General features: G+C 64.7%; 6 protein-coding genes across 6 annotated transcripts; 3 read left to right on the top strand and 3 right to left on the bottom strand.

The window, feature by feature from the left end:
* Positions 1-87: 87 nt before the first annotated feature.
* Positions 88-2,844, top strand: FA09DRAFT_327069 (N-acetylhexosaminidase). The gene is made up of 11 exons (XM_025741260.1): positions 88-644; positions 717-1,113; positions 1,231-1,356; positions 1,439-1,472; positions 1,525-1,610; positions 1,667-1,920; positions 1,979-2,126; positions 2,183-2,257; positions 2,310-2,324; positions 2,373-2,662; positions 2,713-2,844. The coding sequence occupies exons 1-11, from the start codon at positions 356-358 to the stop codon at positions 2,727-2,729; spliced, it is 1,731 nt and encodes a 576-aa protein (XP_025601383.1). The 5' UTR covers positions 88-355; the 3' UTR covers positions 2,730-2,844.
* On the bottom strand, positions 2,767-4,282 carry FA09DRAFT_303184 (putative OPI3-methylene-fatty-acyl-phospholipid synthase). The gene is made up of 5 exons (XM_025740435.1): positions 3,869-4,282; positions 3,648-3,794; positions 3,326-3,583; positions 3,194-3,268; positions 2,767-3,133 (listed from the first exon to the last, which is right to left on the bottom strand). Exons 1-5 carry the CDS (start codon positions 3,979-3,981, stop codon positions 2,962-2,964), a joined length of 765 nt encoding a protein of 254 aa, XP_025601382.1. The 5' UTR covers positions 3,982-4,282; the 3' UTR covers positions 2,767-2,961.
* A 447-nt stretch (positions 4,283-4,729) lies between these two features.
* On the top strand, positions 4,730-7,624 carry FA09DRAFT_327066 (hypothetical protein). The gene is made up of 5 exons (XM_025741259.1): positions 4,730-5,270; positions 5,328-5,891; positions 5,953-6,444; positions 6,503-6,634; positions 6,694-7,624. The coding sequence occupies exons 1-5, from the start codon at positions 4,755-4,757 to the stop codon at positions 7,480-7,482; spliced, it is 2,493 nt and encodes an 830-aa protein (XP_025601381.1). The 5' UTR covers positions 4,730-4,754; the 3' UTR covers positions 7,483-7,624.
* FA09DRAFT_357708 (hypothetical protein) lies at positions 7,555-10,820 on the bottom strand. Its single transcript, XM_025744865.1, has 4 exons — positions 9,993-10,820; positions 9,694-9,930; positions 8,130-9,629; positions 7,555-8,065 (listed from the first exon to the last, which is right to left on the bottom strand). Exons 1-4 carry the CDS (start codon positions 10,332-10,334, stop codon positions 7,706-7,708), a joined length of 2,439 nt encoding a protein of 812 aa, XP_025601380.1. The 5' UTR covers positions 10,335-10,820; the 3' UTR covers positions 7,555-7,705.
* Positions 10,821-10,994: 174 nt separating this feature from the next.
* FA09DRAFT_327064 (DUF803-domain-containing protein) lies at positions 10,995-13,470 on the top strand. The gene is made up of 5 exons (XM_025741258.1): positions 10,995-11,800; positions 11,853-12,191; positions 12,248-12,426; positions 12,486-12,561; positions 12,619-13,470. Exons 1-5 carry the CDS (start codon positions 11,188-11,190, stop codon positions 13,428-13,430), a joined length of 2,019 nt encoding a protein of 672 aa, XP_025601379.1. The 5' UTR covers positions 10,995-11,187; the 3' UTR covers positions 13,431-13,470.
* Positions 13,471-13,505: 35 nt separating this feature from the next.
* On the bottom strand, positions 13,506-14,206 carry FA09DRAFT_327063 (hypothetical protein). Its single transcript, XM_025741257.1, has 3 exons — positions 14,073-14,206; positions 13,836-14,005; positions 13,506-13,764 (listed from the first exon to the last, which is right to left on the bottom strand). Exons 1-3 carry the CDS (start codon positions 14,187-14,189, stop codon positions 13,722-13,724), a joined length of 330 nt encoding a protein of 109 aa, XP_025601378.1. The 5' UTR covers positions 14,190-14,206; the 3' UTR covers positions 13,506-13,721.
* Positions 14,207-16,754: the final 2,548 nt, after the last annotated feature.

Raw genomic sequence — 16,754 nt, 5'->3', positions numbered from 1 at the left:
GCACACGCGAAGCGGCCTCGGCGGCCCGAGCGCGCCTTGAGGTGCGCTGGCGCCCGCAGCGCATGAGCACACGCTGCCTTGTCCCTCCATCACCCGCACGTCGAGCTTCAAGAGAGGGCACAGAGGCCCAGCACGAGTGGCAGGTACATAAGGCTTCATCAGGCGCCCCGGAGCCCGGATCTCCGCGAGCTACAGCGTCATCTCGTGCGAGGAGGACGGCCCGCGGCGGCGACGGCTCCTAAAAGGCAGCGGTCAAGACTGGCCTGTCCCCCACAGCAGTCGAAGCCGCATGAGTGGACGCGCATAAAGCGCTCTAGTCCGAGCCGCAGCGGTCGCTCTCCCACCATCATCCGCCATGCTCCGCCTCCCTCTTGCGCTGCTCCTCCTCGCGACGCACGTCGCTGCGATCTGGCCTCGTCCGGCGGACTTCCGCTCGGGCAACCAGCCGCTGCGCGTCAACACGTCCGACTTTGGCTTCACGGCCGTCAGTCCGCTGCCCGACGACGTCTACGACGCCATCAAGTCAACGACGTACTACATCGGCGGCGACACCCTCAAGCCACTCGAAGTTGGCCGGGGAGCGGCCCGGCGCTCCGCCGTGGACGCCGCGCCGCTGCTGCGGGAGATTCGCATCGAGCTAGGAGGCAAGTCGCCCGAAGCAGTGGCGCAGCACTTGCACTCGCATCGCTCACCGCCTGGCGCTGCCGCCCACAAAGGCGCTCAGAAGCTCCTTGCGAAGAAGCGAGCTGCGAGCGCTGTGCCCCGCAGTATCACGAGCGAGATCCAGCAGGACGTCTCGCAGCTCGACGAGGCCTACAAGCTCGTCATTCCCGCCGACGGCTCGCCGGGCACGCTGAGCGCCAACTCGAGCCTGGGCATCTTCCGGGGCCTCGAGACGATCACGCAGCTCATCTACGCGCTGCCGGGCGAGCTCACGACGGCTCACTACCTCGCGACCCGCTACATCTGGAACGCACCCATCGAGATCAACGACAAGCCGGCGTTCCCCTACCGCGGTCTTCTGCTCGATACCTCACGGAACTTTTACCCGACGTACGCCATCAAGCGTGTCCTGACAGTGATGTCCTTCGCCAAGCTGAATCAATTTCACTGGTAAGGTCACCTTGGAGCGGACGAGGGGTCGCAGGCGCCCCCCGGAAGCGCTGGAAGGCCCGAAAGCAATTTGCCCTGCTGCCTGACACGATGATGTGTGCTGACACGACGACACAGGCACATCACGGACGCGCAGGCCTTCCCGCTCGTCCTGCCCGGCCGCCTCTCGGTGCTCTCTGAGAAGGGCGCGTACGGCGCAGACCAGGTGTACACGGCTGATGACGTCAAGGACATCATGGACTTGTGAGCTCTCGCCGCCGACTATCGTGCGTCATGCACACCTGCTTCGCTCATTGACTCGTCTCCGCGACCGCAATGTTGCTAGCGCCGGCAAGCGCGGTATCAACGTCAACATCGAGGTCAGTGCATTGCTTCTTGCTACTGCTGGCTTGCTCACGCTGGCTCGAACAGATTGACATGCCGGGCCACACGTACATGGGCGTTGTCGACCTCGACCCTAGCCTGGTGGTGTGCCCGAACCAGCCTGACTGGGGCAAGTGAGTCGTCAGCAGCGAGAAGTGAGCGTCCTCCGCTGTTGACGGCCACTCTGCAGCTGGGCGAACGAGCCGCCGTCGGGCCAGCTAGCGCTCGGCAGCTCCGCCGTCGACTCATACGTGGCAGAGCTGATCGAGGAGACGAGCAAGCTCATTGCGGGCCCGTACTTTGCGCACGGCAACGACGAGGTCAACCTCAACTGCTACAACGCCACGAGCAAGGAGGAGCTTGATGCGCCCTACCTCAAGCCGTTCGTGGAGAAGGTGCACGCCAACATCCAGAAGGCGGGCAAGACGCCGATGGTCTGGGAAGGTGCGTCTGCTCGAATGGTGATGCGCAGGCTCAGCGCTGACAGCGACTCGACTTGCAGAAGCGGCGATCGATTTCCCAGAGACGGGCAAGATCCTCGCAAAGGGCACCATCGTCGAAGCGTGGACGGGCGCAGAGGACTACGTGCCCAAGATTCTCGCCTCAAACCCAGATGTGCGCCTCATTCATGCGCCCTACCAGGCGGCGTAGTGAGTCTGCAGCTGCAAGAGCGGGCCGTAGAGCGCTGATGGAGAATGCCCTGCAGCCTGGACGTCGGACGCGGCTCGTGGCTGGGCAACACGACGGCTCCTTCGTACGCCCCCTACGTGTCGTGGCAGAAGTGAGTCGCCCTCGGCCGCATCTTTCAGCTCTCTCTGACTCTCTGTCCTCAGTCAATACGTCTTCGAGTAAGGCTCCACTTCTCCATTGGCCGCGCAGACCCTGACCTCTCTCAGCCCCTACAACGGCACCACAGTCGGCGACCCTCGCATCCTCGGCGGCGAAATGGCGCTGTGGGGCGAGCAGTCCGACGAGAACGTGCTGGATGGTCTTCTCTGGCCTCGTGCAGCCTCGGCCGCTGAAGTGTACTGGACGGGCGCTAGTGCCACTACGAACGGCCAGATGGAGGAGCGCAGCATGACAGAGGCACTGCCCCGCCTTCACGACTGGCGCTACCGCATCGTCGGCCGCGGCATTCAGGCTACGCCGATCCAGCCGCTGTGGTGTGCGCTGCGCGATGGACAGTGTGAGTGCTGCGACGAGCGAGAGGGAACAAGCGCTGATCTTGCGACGCAGGCAACTACCCGGCTTGAGCCCATCTGCCTCGTCAGCGGGCTGCTCGCCACACCTGCTCCTTCCGCCCCTCACCTCCGCGCCGAAGCGCGCGACCTCCATGCCCTCCTGCTCCCGTCTTGCGCCAACGAATCTCTTTATTTCGTGCATCGGTGTGGCCCGCCTTCGCTCTCATCGGACCGACACTCTTCACCCTCCCTTGCCGCGCGCTTTCCCCTCTCCGCGCTTCCGCCTTCCCTTTTCAGAGGCTGCTCAGTTCGAGTTTTTCTTGGCACGACTCCGCGTGCTGGCCGCCGGGCTGTCAGTGTGCGAGCGCGTGCCAGCAGCCGGTCCTTCGATCTCTGCGGCAGCAGTGCTGCTCTTGCTAGAGCCACCACGCTTCTTGGCGCGCGCCGCTTCGGCGTAGATGTTCGAGGTGAAGGGCCTGCCGCACGAGTGTCAGTGAGAACAAGCGGGCAGGAAGAATAGAAGGGCAGCGACGTACCCTTCGAACCGCATAGCAGTGAGGTAGACGACCATGACGAGTCCCGAGAGGATCAGACCAGCGGGCTTGGCGAACCTATGGCACATGCATCAGAGGCTGTGCCGTGAGATGTCGATGCGATACCAGACTCACCAGAGCGCCACGCCAACGAAGCACATGCTGCTGCCCACGTACATGGGGTCAGGCACGACGCTGAAGGGGAAGCCCGTGACCATGCTCGGCATCAGGATGCCAAAGTAGTCGCCGAGGTACGTGCCCGTGACGCCGAGGGCCCACATGGAAGAGAGCACGAGCACGTTGCCGGCGGCAAAGAGCGCGCCGCCGCCGAGCTTGACCAGCGGAGTGTCGAGGTACGGCGAGGTGGGCTGCGTGGAGAGGGCAGTGTTGTAGCTGTGGACCGACACAGCAGCCTGTTTAGCTATGGATGACAGTCCGAAGTCCTCGCAAGGCTCACAGATGATCGCGCAGCAGTCCGAGCAGGAAGATGCTGGCGCCGAGCAGGTAGCAGCCGAGGTAGCGGTTGCCCTGCAGCACTTTCGTGATGGTGCGGTTGCGGTACTCGTTCTGCGCCACGATATTCCAGTAGAGCGGGTTGAAGCAGCTGTGAGAGGGGTCGAGAGCCTTGGGCATCAGTCATGGGGTCTAGAGAAGATGACTTGTAGCTGCTGCGCTCACATGCTGGCGGCAGCGATCCACAGCGCCTGTTGTGTGCCGTCGACGACACCCGGCACGACGAGCGAGCTGTTGGGATCGCTCTTGCCGAGCAGAGAGTAGATGTAGGAGGACATGGCTGCGCGAGGCGAGGCTCAGTGACGGTGCGGAGCGGAGGAGGTGGAGAGGGTCGGGAAGATCGCTGGCGCGCGCGAGCACAGCGCGGCGGACCGTGCAGCCGCGCCGCGACCTTCCAAGCGCCGCAGCCGCAGCACCGCCCGCCGAGCATCCTGATGCCATCCGCTCTGAAGCAATGCTGGCAGCTCTCTGTCCGGGGCAGCAGGGAGCTCGGCGAGCCCTCTGGCTGCTCACAAGTGTGGGAAACAGCCACATAACTCCGCCTGGCTGGCCGGCATCGGGGCAGACTCACTGATGAGGGATGGGCCGCGGCTTGTGGATGGAAGGCAGGCCTCAAGCGACGATGGGCGGCCCGCCTGTGTGCAGCAGGAACGAGTTGAGCCGCGGCACACGGAGCGAACTCTGCACGTGATGCCTCGCGTCCCTGGTGTTGCTTGGATGTGGAGACGCGCCTCAGCGGGTTGGCTTGCTCCCACGCGTGCCTCTCGAGCTCTGCCGCTCCGACCTGCTAGCTGCTCTGCCCGGGAGCGAGCGATTGAGGCGAGAGAACAGCAGCAAGGTAGATTGAGAGCTTTTGTGAGACCGAGTGAGACGTACGAGAGCTGAAAGGCGCGACGCGACCTGGCGAAGAGGGGGCTTGGAGAGTCGCTCGACGGGTGAGGCCGCTGCTGCCGCGGCGCGGGAGCGGGGCGCGGCGCCGCGCAGCTCTCGCCCGCCTTGCCGCGCGCCAGCCTCCTTCGGTCTACACCACCACCACCACCCTGGCGCAGCCATGCAGGCCTCCTCTGATCCGGCCCCACGGCCGCCGCCAATGTCGCCGCAGCACGTCGGCAGCGGCACGACACTCACGCGCTCCTCGCCCACCAAGCGGACACGAGCGCCGGGCGCTGCAGGCCTCGAAGGCTCACCCTCGCCCACCCGTCGGGAGATGTTGCGTGCCAGGCAGCCTACGGCGCCCAGTACGGATCAGGAGAATGAGCTTCGCAGCTCTGCACCTACTTCTCCCCTGCTGCAGCCTTCGCGCGGACGCAGCATGCCCCTCCCGCCGCCGCTTCTCACGCTCGACAAGCTCGACGCACAAAGTCGACCGCGCGCGCCGGCTTCGCAGCAACAGGTGCGGCCGCAGCAGGAGCAGCAGCGGAGAGTCAGTCCGGGGAAGAGCATCATGCAGGCACTGCGACGCAGCCCCAGCCCCAAACGTCAGCCTGCATCGCGGGACGAGGCAAGGCCAAGACTAGGTGATGCACCGAAGGGCCTGGGTGTGGAGAAGGAGTTCGAAGCACTGCTGGTGAGTGGACAGGAGGAGGGGCTGGAGGCGCAGCGCTGAAAGTTGCTCGGCGAGCAGGAGACACTAGAGGTTCCCGCAGCGCTGCGCATCAAGCTCAACTCGCTCGAGCCGGCGGTGAAGGCCTCGATGCTGCGGGGCAACGCCACACTCAATCTCGGCTCCTTTGGGCTTGACTCGCGCCGCACCTCTGCTGCTGCTGCGTTTGCTCAGCCCGAGGTGCCACGCAGCGCCTCTGGCTTCCAGAGCGGGCGGCCAGCAGTGCACTCGCCGCTCGACGCGCCAGACGTCTTCATCGGCGGCTCTTCAGCCTCGCCTTTCTCTCCGCCATTGGGCTCGCGTGCCTTCTCCAAGGAGCCATCTTCCTCGACTCCAGCTTCCTTCAGCACATTCCTCCGCTCCTCGCCCGCTCAGTCTCTCGACAATGCGCGCGTCAAGAACTTCAGAGTCGTGCTTGCGGCAGAGTCGCCCAGCTGGATCCACGAGTTCTGCGCGGCGGGCGGCTACACGGCGCTCATCGAGCGGTTGGATGAGCTGCTGGCGATGGAGTGGCGCGAGGAACAGCACGATGACTTGCTGCTACACGAGCTGCTACGCTGCTTCGTAGCGCTGAACACCACAGACGTGAGTTGTGCCGCGCTCCTCTTCTCCAGTAGCGCAGCTGACGCAGCCTCCCGATGTGCAGCGAGGAAAAGCAGCGCTCGCCTCGAGAGCTCTGAAGCCTTTCGCCCAGCTCACAGATCTTCTCTTCTCCGAAAAGAAGCCGGGTGACCTGACGACACGACGGCATCTCGTCGAGGTTCTTCTTCTTTTGCCTTCGCTGCCGATCAGCAACGCCACCAGCGGCCTGTCGCCCCGCGAGAGCTCGGCGTTGCACGCAGCCATGCCGCCGCCTCATCATCTGCATCCCTCTCAAGCGCTCCTGTCGCTCCTCCACAATCCGCAAGATGCGTCTCGCGCAGCGCTCGTCGACTTTGTCAAGGCAGGACACGTCAGTCGGCCATTCAAGTGCTGGATGAACGAGCTGGCCGGCGTGTGCAGAGACTACTTCTGGGTCTTCTGCCACGGCCAGAACCGCTTCTGGCACTTGCCGGACGTGGATCAGGCGGATGCAGAGGCCCCGAAGGTGCCGGGAGGAATGACGGGTGGCGTGGAGTTTGAGGCGATGGGCTATCTGGTGAGTCATGCGGCTTTGACCAGGCGCGGGCGAGCTGACGCGCCGGGATCTCGAACAGACGATGCAACTGCGTCTCTTGAACCGCGTCGGCTCGGATCTGCAGACGATGGGCGGCGTGCTGCATGGCCAGAGCGCAGCGACCATGTTCCACGACTTGCTCTTCGCCAGCGGACTTGAGCGTGTTCTCGCTGTGAGTTGCGCCTGCCAGGCGTAGCCAGACTCTAGCTCATCACGTCTGGCATGCAACAGACTCTGCGGAAAGCGTCGCAGAGCTACTATGCGCCGCTGCATCTCGAGCTGGCGCGCTATGTCGCGCTCGCCGACGCAGCAGTACTCCGACTGCCCGCCAACCTCGAAGTCTGGCGCGCCTTGCCAGCGCCGGCGGCCTCGCTCTCAGAGCAAATGGGCATCGGCTGCACGCTTCCCTCTCCTCCTCTTTCAGGCGCAGGAGCAGTCGGGAAGAGCGCATGGCAGCTGTACAGCTCCGAGGCACTGCTGAGGAAAGACAGCGTCGCGACCACTGCTACCGCCGTCTCTGCGGACACGGACAGCACCGAGACGCGCAAAGAAGGTCTGCCCTCTCTGCAGTCATTCGGCCCGGGGATCCCGAAGTCGCCACAGCGCAAGCCAGTGCCATTGCAGCCGAGCGCCTCTCCGATCCCTGGCTTCGGCGGCGGACCATCCGCAGTCTTCGCTTCGACGTCGACACCTGCTGCGCCCGCTGCCGCCGCCGCGCCAGTCGTGCCGAAGCCGGACCTCTTCTCGCCGCCAGGCGCGCCGATGCATAATCCCTATGCCTCGCCAGACGCAAGTCCGAACCTCGATGCTCCGCTTGTCACCTCTCCTCGGGCCTTTCAAGCATCCGGACAGAACGGCACGCCACGCCTCGACTTTAGCTGGGAGCTCGCCTCGCCAAGCGTCGGCGGCAGTGGAGCGAGAGGCCTGGGCGTCGGAGGACCAGGCGCGTCGTTCGCGAGCGACAGCTTCGTCAAGGCGGCGGTGGGCAAGTGGGAGCAGAGGACGATGGAGCGCAGGTGAGGGGCTCGATGACGCACGCAGCAGCAAAGCAGTAGACTGGTTCTCTCGCTCTCCCTCGCCTCTCGTTCGCGCAAGCACGGTGAATGGGGTGTCAATGCATGGTCGTAGAGGTGAATGAGGTGACATGATGAGGCGTAACGATTGAAGAAGAGGAGCGAAAGCGGAGGAGGGGGAAACAGGGTGTGATAGGGCTGGTATCTCGGCGGTTCATGGCGCGCGCCCGCTAGCCGGTGCGGAGGCGCTTCGAGCTTCCTTCCATCCTCTCCTCCGCCACGAGGCGCTCGAGCTCCTCGGCGCGCTTGCGGCGCACCGCATCGCGATCCGGCGTCTCGAGCCGCTCGACCTTGCTGCGCAGCGAGCGCAGCTCCGCACGCGCGTTGCCCAGCTCGTGCTGCGTGCCGTCGAGCTCGCCCTCCAGCTTGCTGATCGTCTCCTTGGTGGAGAGCTGCAGTGCTGCGAGCTCGGCTTCGGCACGTGAGAGAGCAGAGGCCTGCCGTCGCATCTCCGAGGCGTGCTCCTCCTTGACGCGGCTCTGCTCGCGCGCATGCGACTCTTTCAGACGGATGAGCTCCTCGCGTTGTTTCTGCGCAGCAAAGACAAAAGCGTCAGAATGAGAGAGGGCTGAGATAGCTGCGGAGGCCACCTACCATCGTTGTCTGATAGAAGCCGTCGCCGAGCCGCTGCTCGCCGTCGTACTCCTTCTTGAGCTGCAGCAGCTGCGAGACGAGCTCGTGCTTGTCGAGCGCCGCGAGCTCCTGCCACTGCAGCTCGTCGAACGACTCGCCGCGCTTGATGCCGAGCGCCGCGAGCTCCTGCCACTGCAGCTCGTCGAACGACTCGCCGCGCTTGATGCCGTTTGAGTAGGCAGCGGCGGCGGCATGCGCCACGACGGAGTCGGCGCGTTGAGCCGGCGCCGACATCGATGGCGCGCGTGCGTCGCTCAGCACCGAGTGGTCGCGGAAGGACGTCGACGCGAAGCGATTGTCGACCGCGCCATTGAGTGGGACTCGTGCGTCGGAAAGCATCGACGCCGGCCGAGGCTGGGGCGAGTACACTTCCGTTGAGGCGGTGCGAGTGGCCGTGCGTGCGCGCGGCGACAGATTCGGCAGGCCCTGGCCGAAGGGCGACTCCGAATGCAGAGTGTGCGACGAGCCGCTCGGCCGGGCTGCGAGAGGCGCAGACAGCACTTGGGCGGCAACTTCCAGCGCCGACGAGTTCGACGCAGATCTCGTCGAGTGCGATGGCTGCTCTTGCTGCTGAGCCGGCTGCGGCTCTGGGACCATCGGCAGCCTCGAGGCTGTGCGCTCCAGTGGCGCCGACGAGAGCATCACCGAGTCGCCGCTGTTGTCCTGCGCGCCGCCTCCTCCGTTCGTCGCGGAAGGCCCGGGCCAGTCGTTCATGTCGTCGCCGAAGTCCTGCCACTCGCCCTCTTCGTGCGGCGCTGCGTGCGACTCCGCCTCGACGGGCTCTGCCTCCTGCGGCGCGTACCGTTGCGTCTGCTCGTGCGCCGCTGCGATGCCGGCGGAGACGATGTCGTCGCTGAGATGCGGAGCGACGGCAGCGGCTGCGCTCGTGGAAGCAGAAGCCTCTTGGCTGACGCTCTTGGCCGGGCTTGCTCCTAGGCTCGAGACACTAGGGGAAACGACGTGGCGTGAGACCTCCGGCCGAGGTTCCTGCGGGCGAGGAGCCTCTCGCTGACCAGAGGACCCGCGCTGCGTACGCAGCGCCGACGGCCGTGCTTTGGGTCGCTGACTCGCCGGGGTGCTGCTCGAAGGAGCAGGAACGGCCTTCTCAACACGCGCGTTCGCAGCTGGCTTGCGCTTGCGCGAGCTGCCTGCGCGCGCCGCCTCGGGTGGGACGAAGGGCGAAGGCGAGCGGCGGCGAGACGGCGCCTCAGGCGATCCTGACGGCTCAGAGTCCTCCTCCTCGGACGAAAGGACGGAGCGCGAGTTGCTCGTCGAGGACTCGGCAGAGTCGGGGACGAGGATGTGCTTGGGATGCGCAGGCGAGGGCGCAGCTTTCTTGCGGGTCGGGCTGGACTGCGAAAGCTGGTCGGAGACGGAAGACAGCACGGAGAGCGCGCCGGGCGACTCGGACACGGCCGTCGTGCGCGTCGAGGGGTCCTTGCGCAGCCAGCAGAACGTCGCCTGCACGCGGGCGCTCCTTCAGCAAATGCAGTCGATGCGCAGCGCGAAGCGGGAGCAGACTCACCACGGGCGGTCCATCATCTGAGTCATGGTCTACCTCCTCCATCTCCCTCTCTCGGCGCTCTCCCTCCTCGTCGTCGAAGCCATAGATGACGGTGCGTCGCACCTCGCACTCGACGCGCGCGCCCATGCAGAGCGGCGCCTGCTCTGCGTCGCTCTCGTGATGCTTCAGCAGCGGCCAGTGGTGCTCTGTGTCGAGAAGATCGCAGTTGATGCTGTACGTGCGCCACAGTGTGTTGTGCTGCCGGGAGAGCAGCGGTGAGCACAGCGTCGCACGCACGAGGCTGGCGGCGGCACACTCACGATGAAGCTGCAGAAGCTCTTGGCTTCCAGGGCGCCGTCCTCGTTGTAGATGCGCACCGTGAGCACGTAGCTGCTCTCCGGCTCGGGGCCGTAGTATGTGTTATCGAGGGCGCTCGCCGCCGACGGGAGAAAGCAGACGCGCACGTTGAACTCGGCGTCGCGGGGCGCGAACAACTCGGCGCCGAGCATCGCTGAGCGCTCCAGATTCGCTGCTGCTTCCGAGACGCGAGGCACGATGTGGAACGGCGTCGTGTCGTCGACGCGTGGCTCGATGATTGCCTGCACGTGCGACGGCTCGTGCCGCAGCCACACCTGCTTGACCTTCGGCGCACGAGAGGGCATCGCGACGAGCGGCGGCGGCGCGCGTGGCGGAGAGGCTGGTGAACGGGCGACGCTGTGTGCGGAGCGAGGCGCGAGCCCAGGCTTGCTTCACGGAGGCTGCACCGTGCGAGGTGGTGGGGATGACGAGCGCAGACGATCAGCGAGTGACGAAGTGGTCGTGCAGTATGAGGTGGCGTGCGACGCTTGCGCGACTCGAACTCGACGGGCAAGAAGCGCTCGAGCTCTGCCCTTCCCACGCTGCAATCGAGCCGACACAAAGTGCACCTCGAGGCACTCTACGCGACGCGCTGACGGCGTGCGTGCCTGCGATGCCGGCGCGCCGTCACCGTGCGGTGTGGGTGCGGTGCCGGTGGATGTTGGTGCGGGAGCCGCAGGCGACGGGCGCGAGGTGCGAGCGGTGGTGGTGAGGAAGGGAGCCAGCTGCCGAGCTCCCTTGTCCTCCTCTCCCCGCACAGGCCGCCTGTCGCTCTCAGTCGCGGTCGCGGCGCGGCGACTCCACTTCGAGCCGTGGGCGCGTGCGCACGGCGGGCTCAGATTTTGTAGTCGCGCATTAGCGCACATCGGGGATGCTGATCGCGCTGCGGGCCGAGTTCTATTCCGCCTTTCGCCGGCCCGTCATCCGGCAGCGGCGCCACATCTTCTCGCCGTTCCTGCATCTCGGCTGACAGCTGCCGCCGGCCCGCTTCCTTTCCGGCCACCACTCCTGCCCCAGCACGTCGCATCCGCCCAGCAAGCCCGCTCACTGTTCCTCAGTGCTGCTCTCGCACACTCAGTGCGCCCACTGCGCTCTCTGTCATCTCCTTGCGCGAGCCGCGAAGTCGGGTCTCACTCCACCTCCGCACCTCCACGCGCGATGGCCGCACGCCTCGAGGCAGCCATGCTGCTGCTCACCGAGTCGCCGGCGCAAGCGACCATCGTGGGCGTCATCATCTGTCTCTGTGCCAACGTCATCATCTCGCTGGCGCTCAACTGCCAGAAACTGGCGCACACGCGGCTGCAGCAGCAGCAGCGCGAGAGCAGCGGCGAGGAGGCGGGAGAGAGCAGCGATGAGGAGGGCGCAGCGCATGCCTCGACCGAAGCGGGCGAGCCGAGACTGGCCCTCTCGCCGACTGCGGCACAGCACGCGCCCAAGGGCGACAATGTGCTCGGCATTGTCGTCGTCGTGGACAAGGATGCAGCCGAGCAGCGAGCGCGCACCGAGAATCTGCCGCTCCTCTCGCCGACGCAGGCGCGCGACGGCAGCAAGTACGGCGCTACCGGGCGCAGCAGCGATGCAGAACAGGCATCGGGCAGCACTTCAGCCTCGGGCACGCTGCGCGGTGACGGCGGAGGAAAGACGCCGGCGTCGGGGTCGGACGATGAGGCGGAGGAGGAGCATCAGGGTCCGACGACGCAGTTCCTGAGAAGCAAGCTGTGGTGGCTGGGCTTTGGACTGATGGTGCTGGGCGAGAGCGGCAATTTCCTCTGTGAGTAGGACTGTGTATGAGGGACTGCCGACTCTGCTGACGATCTGTTCAGCATACGGCTTCGCACCTGCCTCGCTCGTCGCGCCGCTGGGCGCCGTAGCCTTGCTTTCCAACGTCATCATCTCTCCTTTTCTGCTCAAAGAGCGCTTCCAAGTCTCTGACCTCTTCGGCATCTTCCTGTGCATCGTCGGCGCCGTCACGGTCGTGTTTGCATCGCGCGACAGCGATGTGCGCCTGGGCCCCGATGGCCTGCTCCACGCCATCATGCGCAAGGAGTTCGTCGCGTACTCGATCACCGCTTGCGCGCTGGGTGCGGTGCTGGCAAGCATGAGTCGCACAAAGTGGGGCGAGCGCTTCGTGCTGATCGACATTGGAGTGTGCGCCATCTTTGGTGAGTCTCAAGCATTGCCGAGGCTCGCTTGCCGCTGACATGGCGCTTCCGCCCAGGCGGCTTCACGGTGCTGAGCACCAAAGGCATCTCCTCGCTTCTTTCTGGCGGTCGCCCGCTCGAGCTGCTGAGCTTTCCCATTACCTACGCTCTCATTGTCGTGCTGGCCGGCACGGCCGTGCTGCAGCTCACCTACCTGAATCGCGCACTGCAGCGCTTCGACTCAAGAGAAGTCATCGTGAGTTGAGAAGCGGCTGGGCGAGGCGGAGCACCAATGCTGATGCAAACGCATCCCAGCCGACGCAGTATGTGCTCTTCACCCTCTCGGCCATCATCGGCGCCGCGATCCTGTTCCGCGACTTTGAGGACGTCGGTGCGTGCCTGCGTGCTGCTCGCCTATGTACCTGACTGATTCGGCTCTCTGGGGTAGATCCTCACCGCCTGATCAACTTCTTCTTCGGCGTCGCCGCGCTCTTCGGCGGAGTCTTCGTCCTGACACGCCAGCACGAGTCGACGTCAGGCGACGGCGATGAAGAGTCTCAGTCCGAGTCGCACGGCAACAGTCCAGAGCGCATTCCTGTCAGCATGACGCTGCCTTCCGTCGACGAGCGGCACGAAGAGTCCACTCCTGCTGCACGCCTGCAGATTGCAGCGCCTTCATCTGCGGATCGACGGGCACGTCTGGCGAGACCAGGTCTGAGCGGCACAGTCTCGAGCAGCACGCAAGCCGGCGACGTCGGAGCGCTAGGCACCAGTGCGACTTCACAAGCAAGCGCACCATGGTCTACGTCCAAGACTCCGCGCCGCAACATCGTTGGACTGGCGCCTGCGTCCGGCGGTCTTTCGCAGGGCACCTATCTTCTTCTCGCTGCTACTTCGCCTGCTAAACCCGGCATGACACAGCCGTCAGGTGGCCTGAGTGGCTCTGCAAGCACATCACGCCCCTTCAGAGGCCGTAGCTCGAGTCAGCCAAACACGCCGACTCGACGACGCAGTCGGATGAACCTGCGCGCAGACGATGCGGCACAGGAAGGAGAGGCGACTCCCAGTGTTGATGCAGCTGCGAGGAGAGCGGCGAGACACCGTTCGCCTGACGCTGCCGCCGATGCACGACGCCCCTCGACGGAGCGCAATGCGCCATCAACAGCGAGCGCAGCGCAGACGAGAGGACAGGAGACGCCGCTGGACGAGGATATGCCGTGGGCCAGCAGCGCGGCAGATCAGAGTCGGAATGCCTCGTGAGGCGGAGAGGAGGAGCTGCAATGTCACGATCCTAGCCATGCAAGCAGCTCGGGCAGGCAGAGCCGAGAGGTTATCGTGAAGGATTGTGAGATTAGGAGGTGCGGATGAGGATGGTAGGTAAGAGGACATCGAGACAGGTAAGAGATGAGGGTATCGACGAGCCAGTGCAGAGTAGTTGTAGGTGAGTGATCAGGGTCCAGCGGATGTCAGGACCCTCGCCTGTCGTGTTAGAGGGGAGGAAGAGGTGCAGCTGCTTGCGTCGAACATCGCCCAGAGATCGCTAGAGGCGATTTACTGGAGGGGAGCGTTGGTGCAGCCGAGCTGCACGAGGCCGCTGAAGGGTCGCAAAAGCAGTGGTCAGTGCGCTGGCCTGTATTGAGTGTGCGACGGGCCAGGACGACTCACTCCTGGCTGGTCTGGTCGCAGCAGACGGGAGCGCTCTTGCACTGGTTCTGCACGGCCGCCGCCACACCGATGATGTTGATGGGGATCTGGTCGCACGAGACAGCGATGTCGCCGACGACGTCCTCGAGGCCGAGGAGCGACGCCAGCTTCGAGGCGTCGTCGCCCGAGTGCTGTGGGAAATGAAGCGCGCTGTCAGCGAACTGGCGAGGGAAGAAGAGGAGAAGTAGGCCCACTCACGCGCTTGGCGCAGCACTGGGGCTCGCCGACGGCGCAGGCGCCGACCGACTTGTAGGTGGGGCTGGCAGCGGCGAAGCCAGCGAGGGCGAGGACAGCGGCGGCGAGAGTGAACTGCATGATGATGGAGTTGTGAGAGGGTGGGGTGGGTGGGGGAAGATTAGAGAGAAGAGTAAGGTAAGAGGCGAGAGGCTGGAGTGGGATGAGGAAAAAGGAGGAGAGAGCACGTCGACGACCTGCTTCTTGTACCTTTGCGCAAGCGGGAGTGACTATGGCATGATGTGCCATGCGGCGTATGGCACATGTGTGCTCGTCACTGACGAACGGGTGCTTCAGGCAGCGATGCGCATGGGGCAGCGTGCTTGCGTCTCCGAATGCGCTCCACCGACGCTCCGCACTGGCGTTCGACGCGCGGTGCAACGCCATGACCGCAGTCGACAGCGCCATGTCATCCGGATGCGTGGGCATCGAGGGCGCTGGCTGCATTGCTGGAAGAACGAGGGATGCGTCTGGTGCAAGTCGAGACATTGCAGAGCGTGCAGTGGTGTGGTCGACAGGGACGCAATGTAGAGTCTGACTTGTGACGTGCGGCGAGGAGCGTGGGCTAGATGCTCATGGGGCATGAACGGTGCAGCGCGCTCCTGCGCGAGTTTGGGCGCAGCAACGGCCGGGCAGACAGTTGGCAACGGCGATCGGCGCCCACGATGCAGAACGTGGCGTGCCGTCAGAGAGAGCATCGGGAGCGCTGCAGACGTCACGCCCAAGCCTAACTGCGGACGGGGCAATGTTGAGTGTCGACTCTAGGCCCGCGCGTCATGCGCGTCGCCCACGCGTTGAGCACGGACATGCTACCTTGGACGAGAAGAGCTCTGTCTGAGCATAGGCTCAATGCTACCGCCTGCGATGCTGAGCCTTGCCCACGCATAGAGCTGGAGAGTCCCCGCAAGCGCGCTTCTCGCGCGCCCTACGCGCAAGGCTAGCGGCGCGCGCGGAATGCGGCGCGCGTGGAGGCGCCGCGTCAGGAGGCCCCTTGAGCGCTGCGCCTCCCGCGCCCGTCCCGCGCGGCGGCTGCAGCATGCCTCGCGCTCGCACAGCATTCAATCGGCCGTCGAGGTGTATCGCTGCGGATCGGCAATGTAGAGCGCAGACAGTAGGCTCGATGCGGCACAGTGCCTTCTCTCCCCGCAGTGGGCAGCATGTGCCGCTGCGCCTCGCGCGCCCAAATCCGTGCCAGCCTCCAGACGCGCGCTTTCGTTCTGCACTCGCATGGCCAGGGTACCTCGTTGGCACAGCTGTCGGACCGAGGCCGTTCAGACGGCTAGGATGTGGCCAGTACTCAAAGCTCTAGAGCAGTCTCAGAGTCAGGCTACGCACCGTCGATCTTCGGTTTCCTCGCCAAAGCCGACGCGCCTGTTCAGCCGCGTGGGACATCTCGGAGGTGCGCTTCATGCCTAGGGTAGAATGCGGACCACTGATGGCTTGCACACTACTCCAGGTGCTATTCAGACCCAGAGAACCTTTTTCGCACGAGAGCGAAAGAAACAGAGGCGCCCCGGCGTGCGAAGCTTCGATCATGCCACAGCATCGCACAGCGCGGCGCGACGCGCGTCACAAGGCGCCTCACCCTTCGCGAAGCCCTGCCTCCCATGATGAGCAGTGCATGCCTCGGGTCGCGGTGCTTTTGGCGTCAATATCTTCGAATTGACTAGAAGAACGCAGTGCTCTCAGACTCTGCGCCGAGAATGTACCTGCGCACGCGCGAAGAGCGTCTGGCGGACGTACTGCTCCCAAGCAGCGCGACGCTGCATGCTCTGCTTCTTTGTGAGCTTAAGCAGTTGCTCGTCTGGACGACCCGTCTTGTCTCCAGATCCAGTCGTGCCCTCTTACACCACACTACTAACTAGACGGCTTCGATCGCCATCGATGGTCGTCGATCATCGCGCCCAGTCGACGTCTTGACGCAGCCGTTGCTTCAGACCTAGTCATTCCCTAGGGCGGGCGGTAGCACTAGAACATCTACGAGTGAGTAGCAGAAGAGCTTGCTAGCCGCATGTAGCGTGCAAAGAGAACGGCCGCTGGCCGGAAAGAGCAGCGAGGCAGAGGAGCAGAGTGGGCTCGCAGAGGCAAAGGCACTCAAGCGACAGTCGCAGAGGCACTCGAGTAGTGCGGCCATGGATTGATCGTGCTTGGAAAGCAGCACGGCCCATCGAGAGCTTTCTGTCGTCCGACCCACTTGATCTGAGGCTCGCGCGAAGCTTTCTCAGGAAGCGCCGCGGACATCCCTGTCTACCCACGGCTCCTCACAATTGAGCGCCCACTGCCGCTCTCCCTACAACAACGTCTGGCGAGCCCTTTGGGGCAGATTTGAGAGAGCACAGCGCCTGTGGCAAGCGCTGCTCTCGTGTCCTCTCCGTCTTGCTCTCTCCCTTTACTGTCGCTAGCCACGCACCGGCACGCCCTCCGCATTGCATTGGCGGCAAGAGGCTCAAAGTGACAGTAGCGACGATGCCTCGCTAGACCATCGAGACGAGCACGGACGAGAGCTGCGAGCTGCAGGCTGTACGACATCATGATGAAGCGCGCGAGCGCATTGATTGCTGCCTCCTCTCGAGGTCGCTCTCCATCTCGCTGCGTTCACTTCCCATTCTCCTCTCCGCCTCTCGATCTCGCCTTCCTTGCCACCAC

The sequence above is a fragment of the Tilletiopsis washingtonensis genome, assembly GCF_003144115.1.
Source record: "Tilletiopsis washingtonensis strain MCA 4186 unplaced genomic scaffold FA09scaffold_1, whole genome shotgun sequence".
In the NCBI taxonomy this organism is placed as follows: domain Eukaryota; kingdom Fungi; phylum Basidiomycota; class Exobasidiomycetes; order Entylomatales; genus Tilletiopsis; species Tilletiopsis washingtonensis.
The sequence above is the reverse complement of the archived record's forward strand: the minus strand, read 5'-3'. Positions and strand labels throughout refer to the sequence as shown.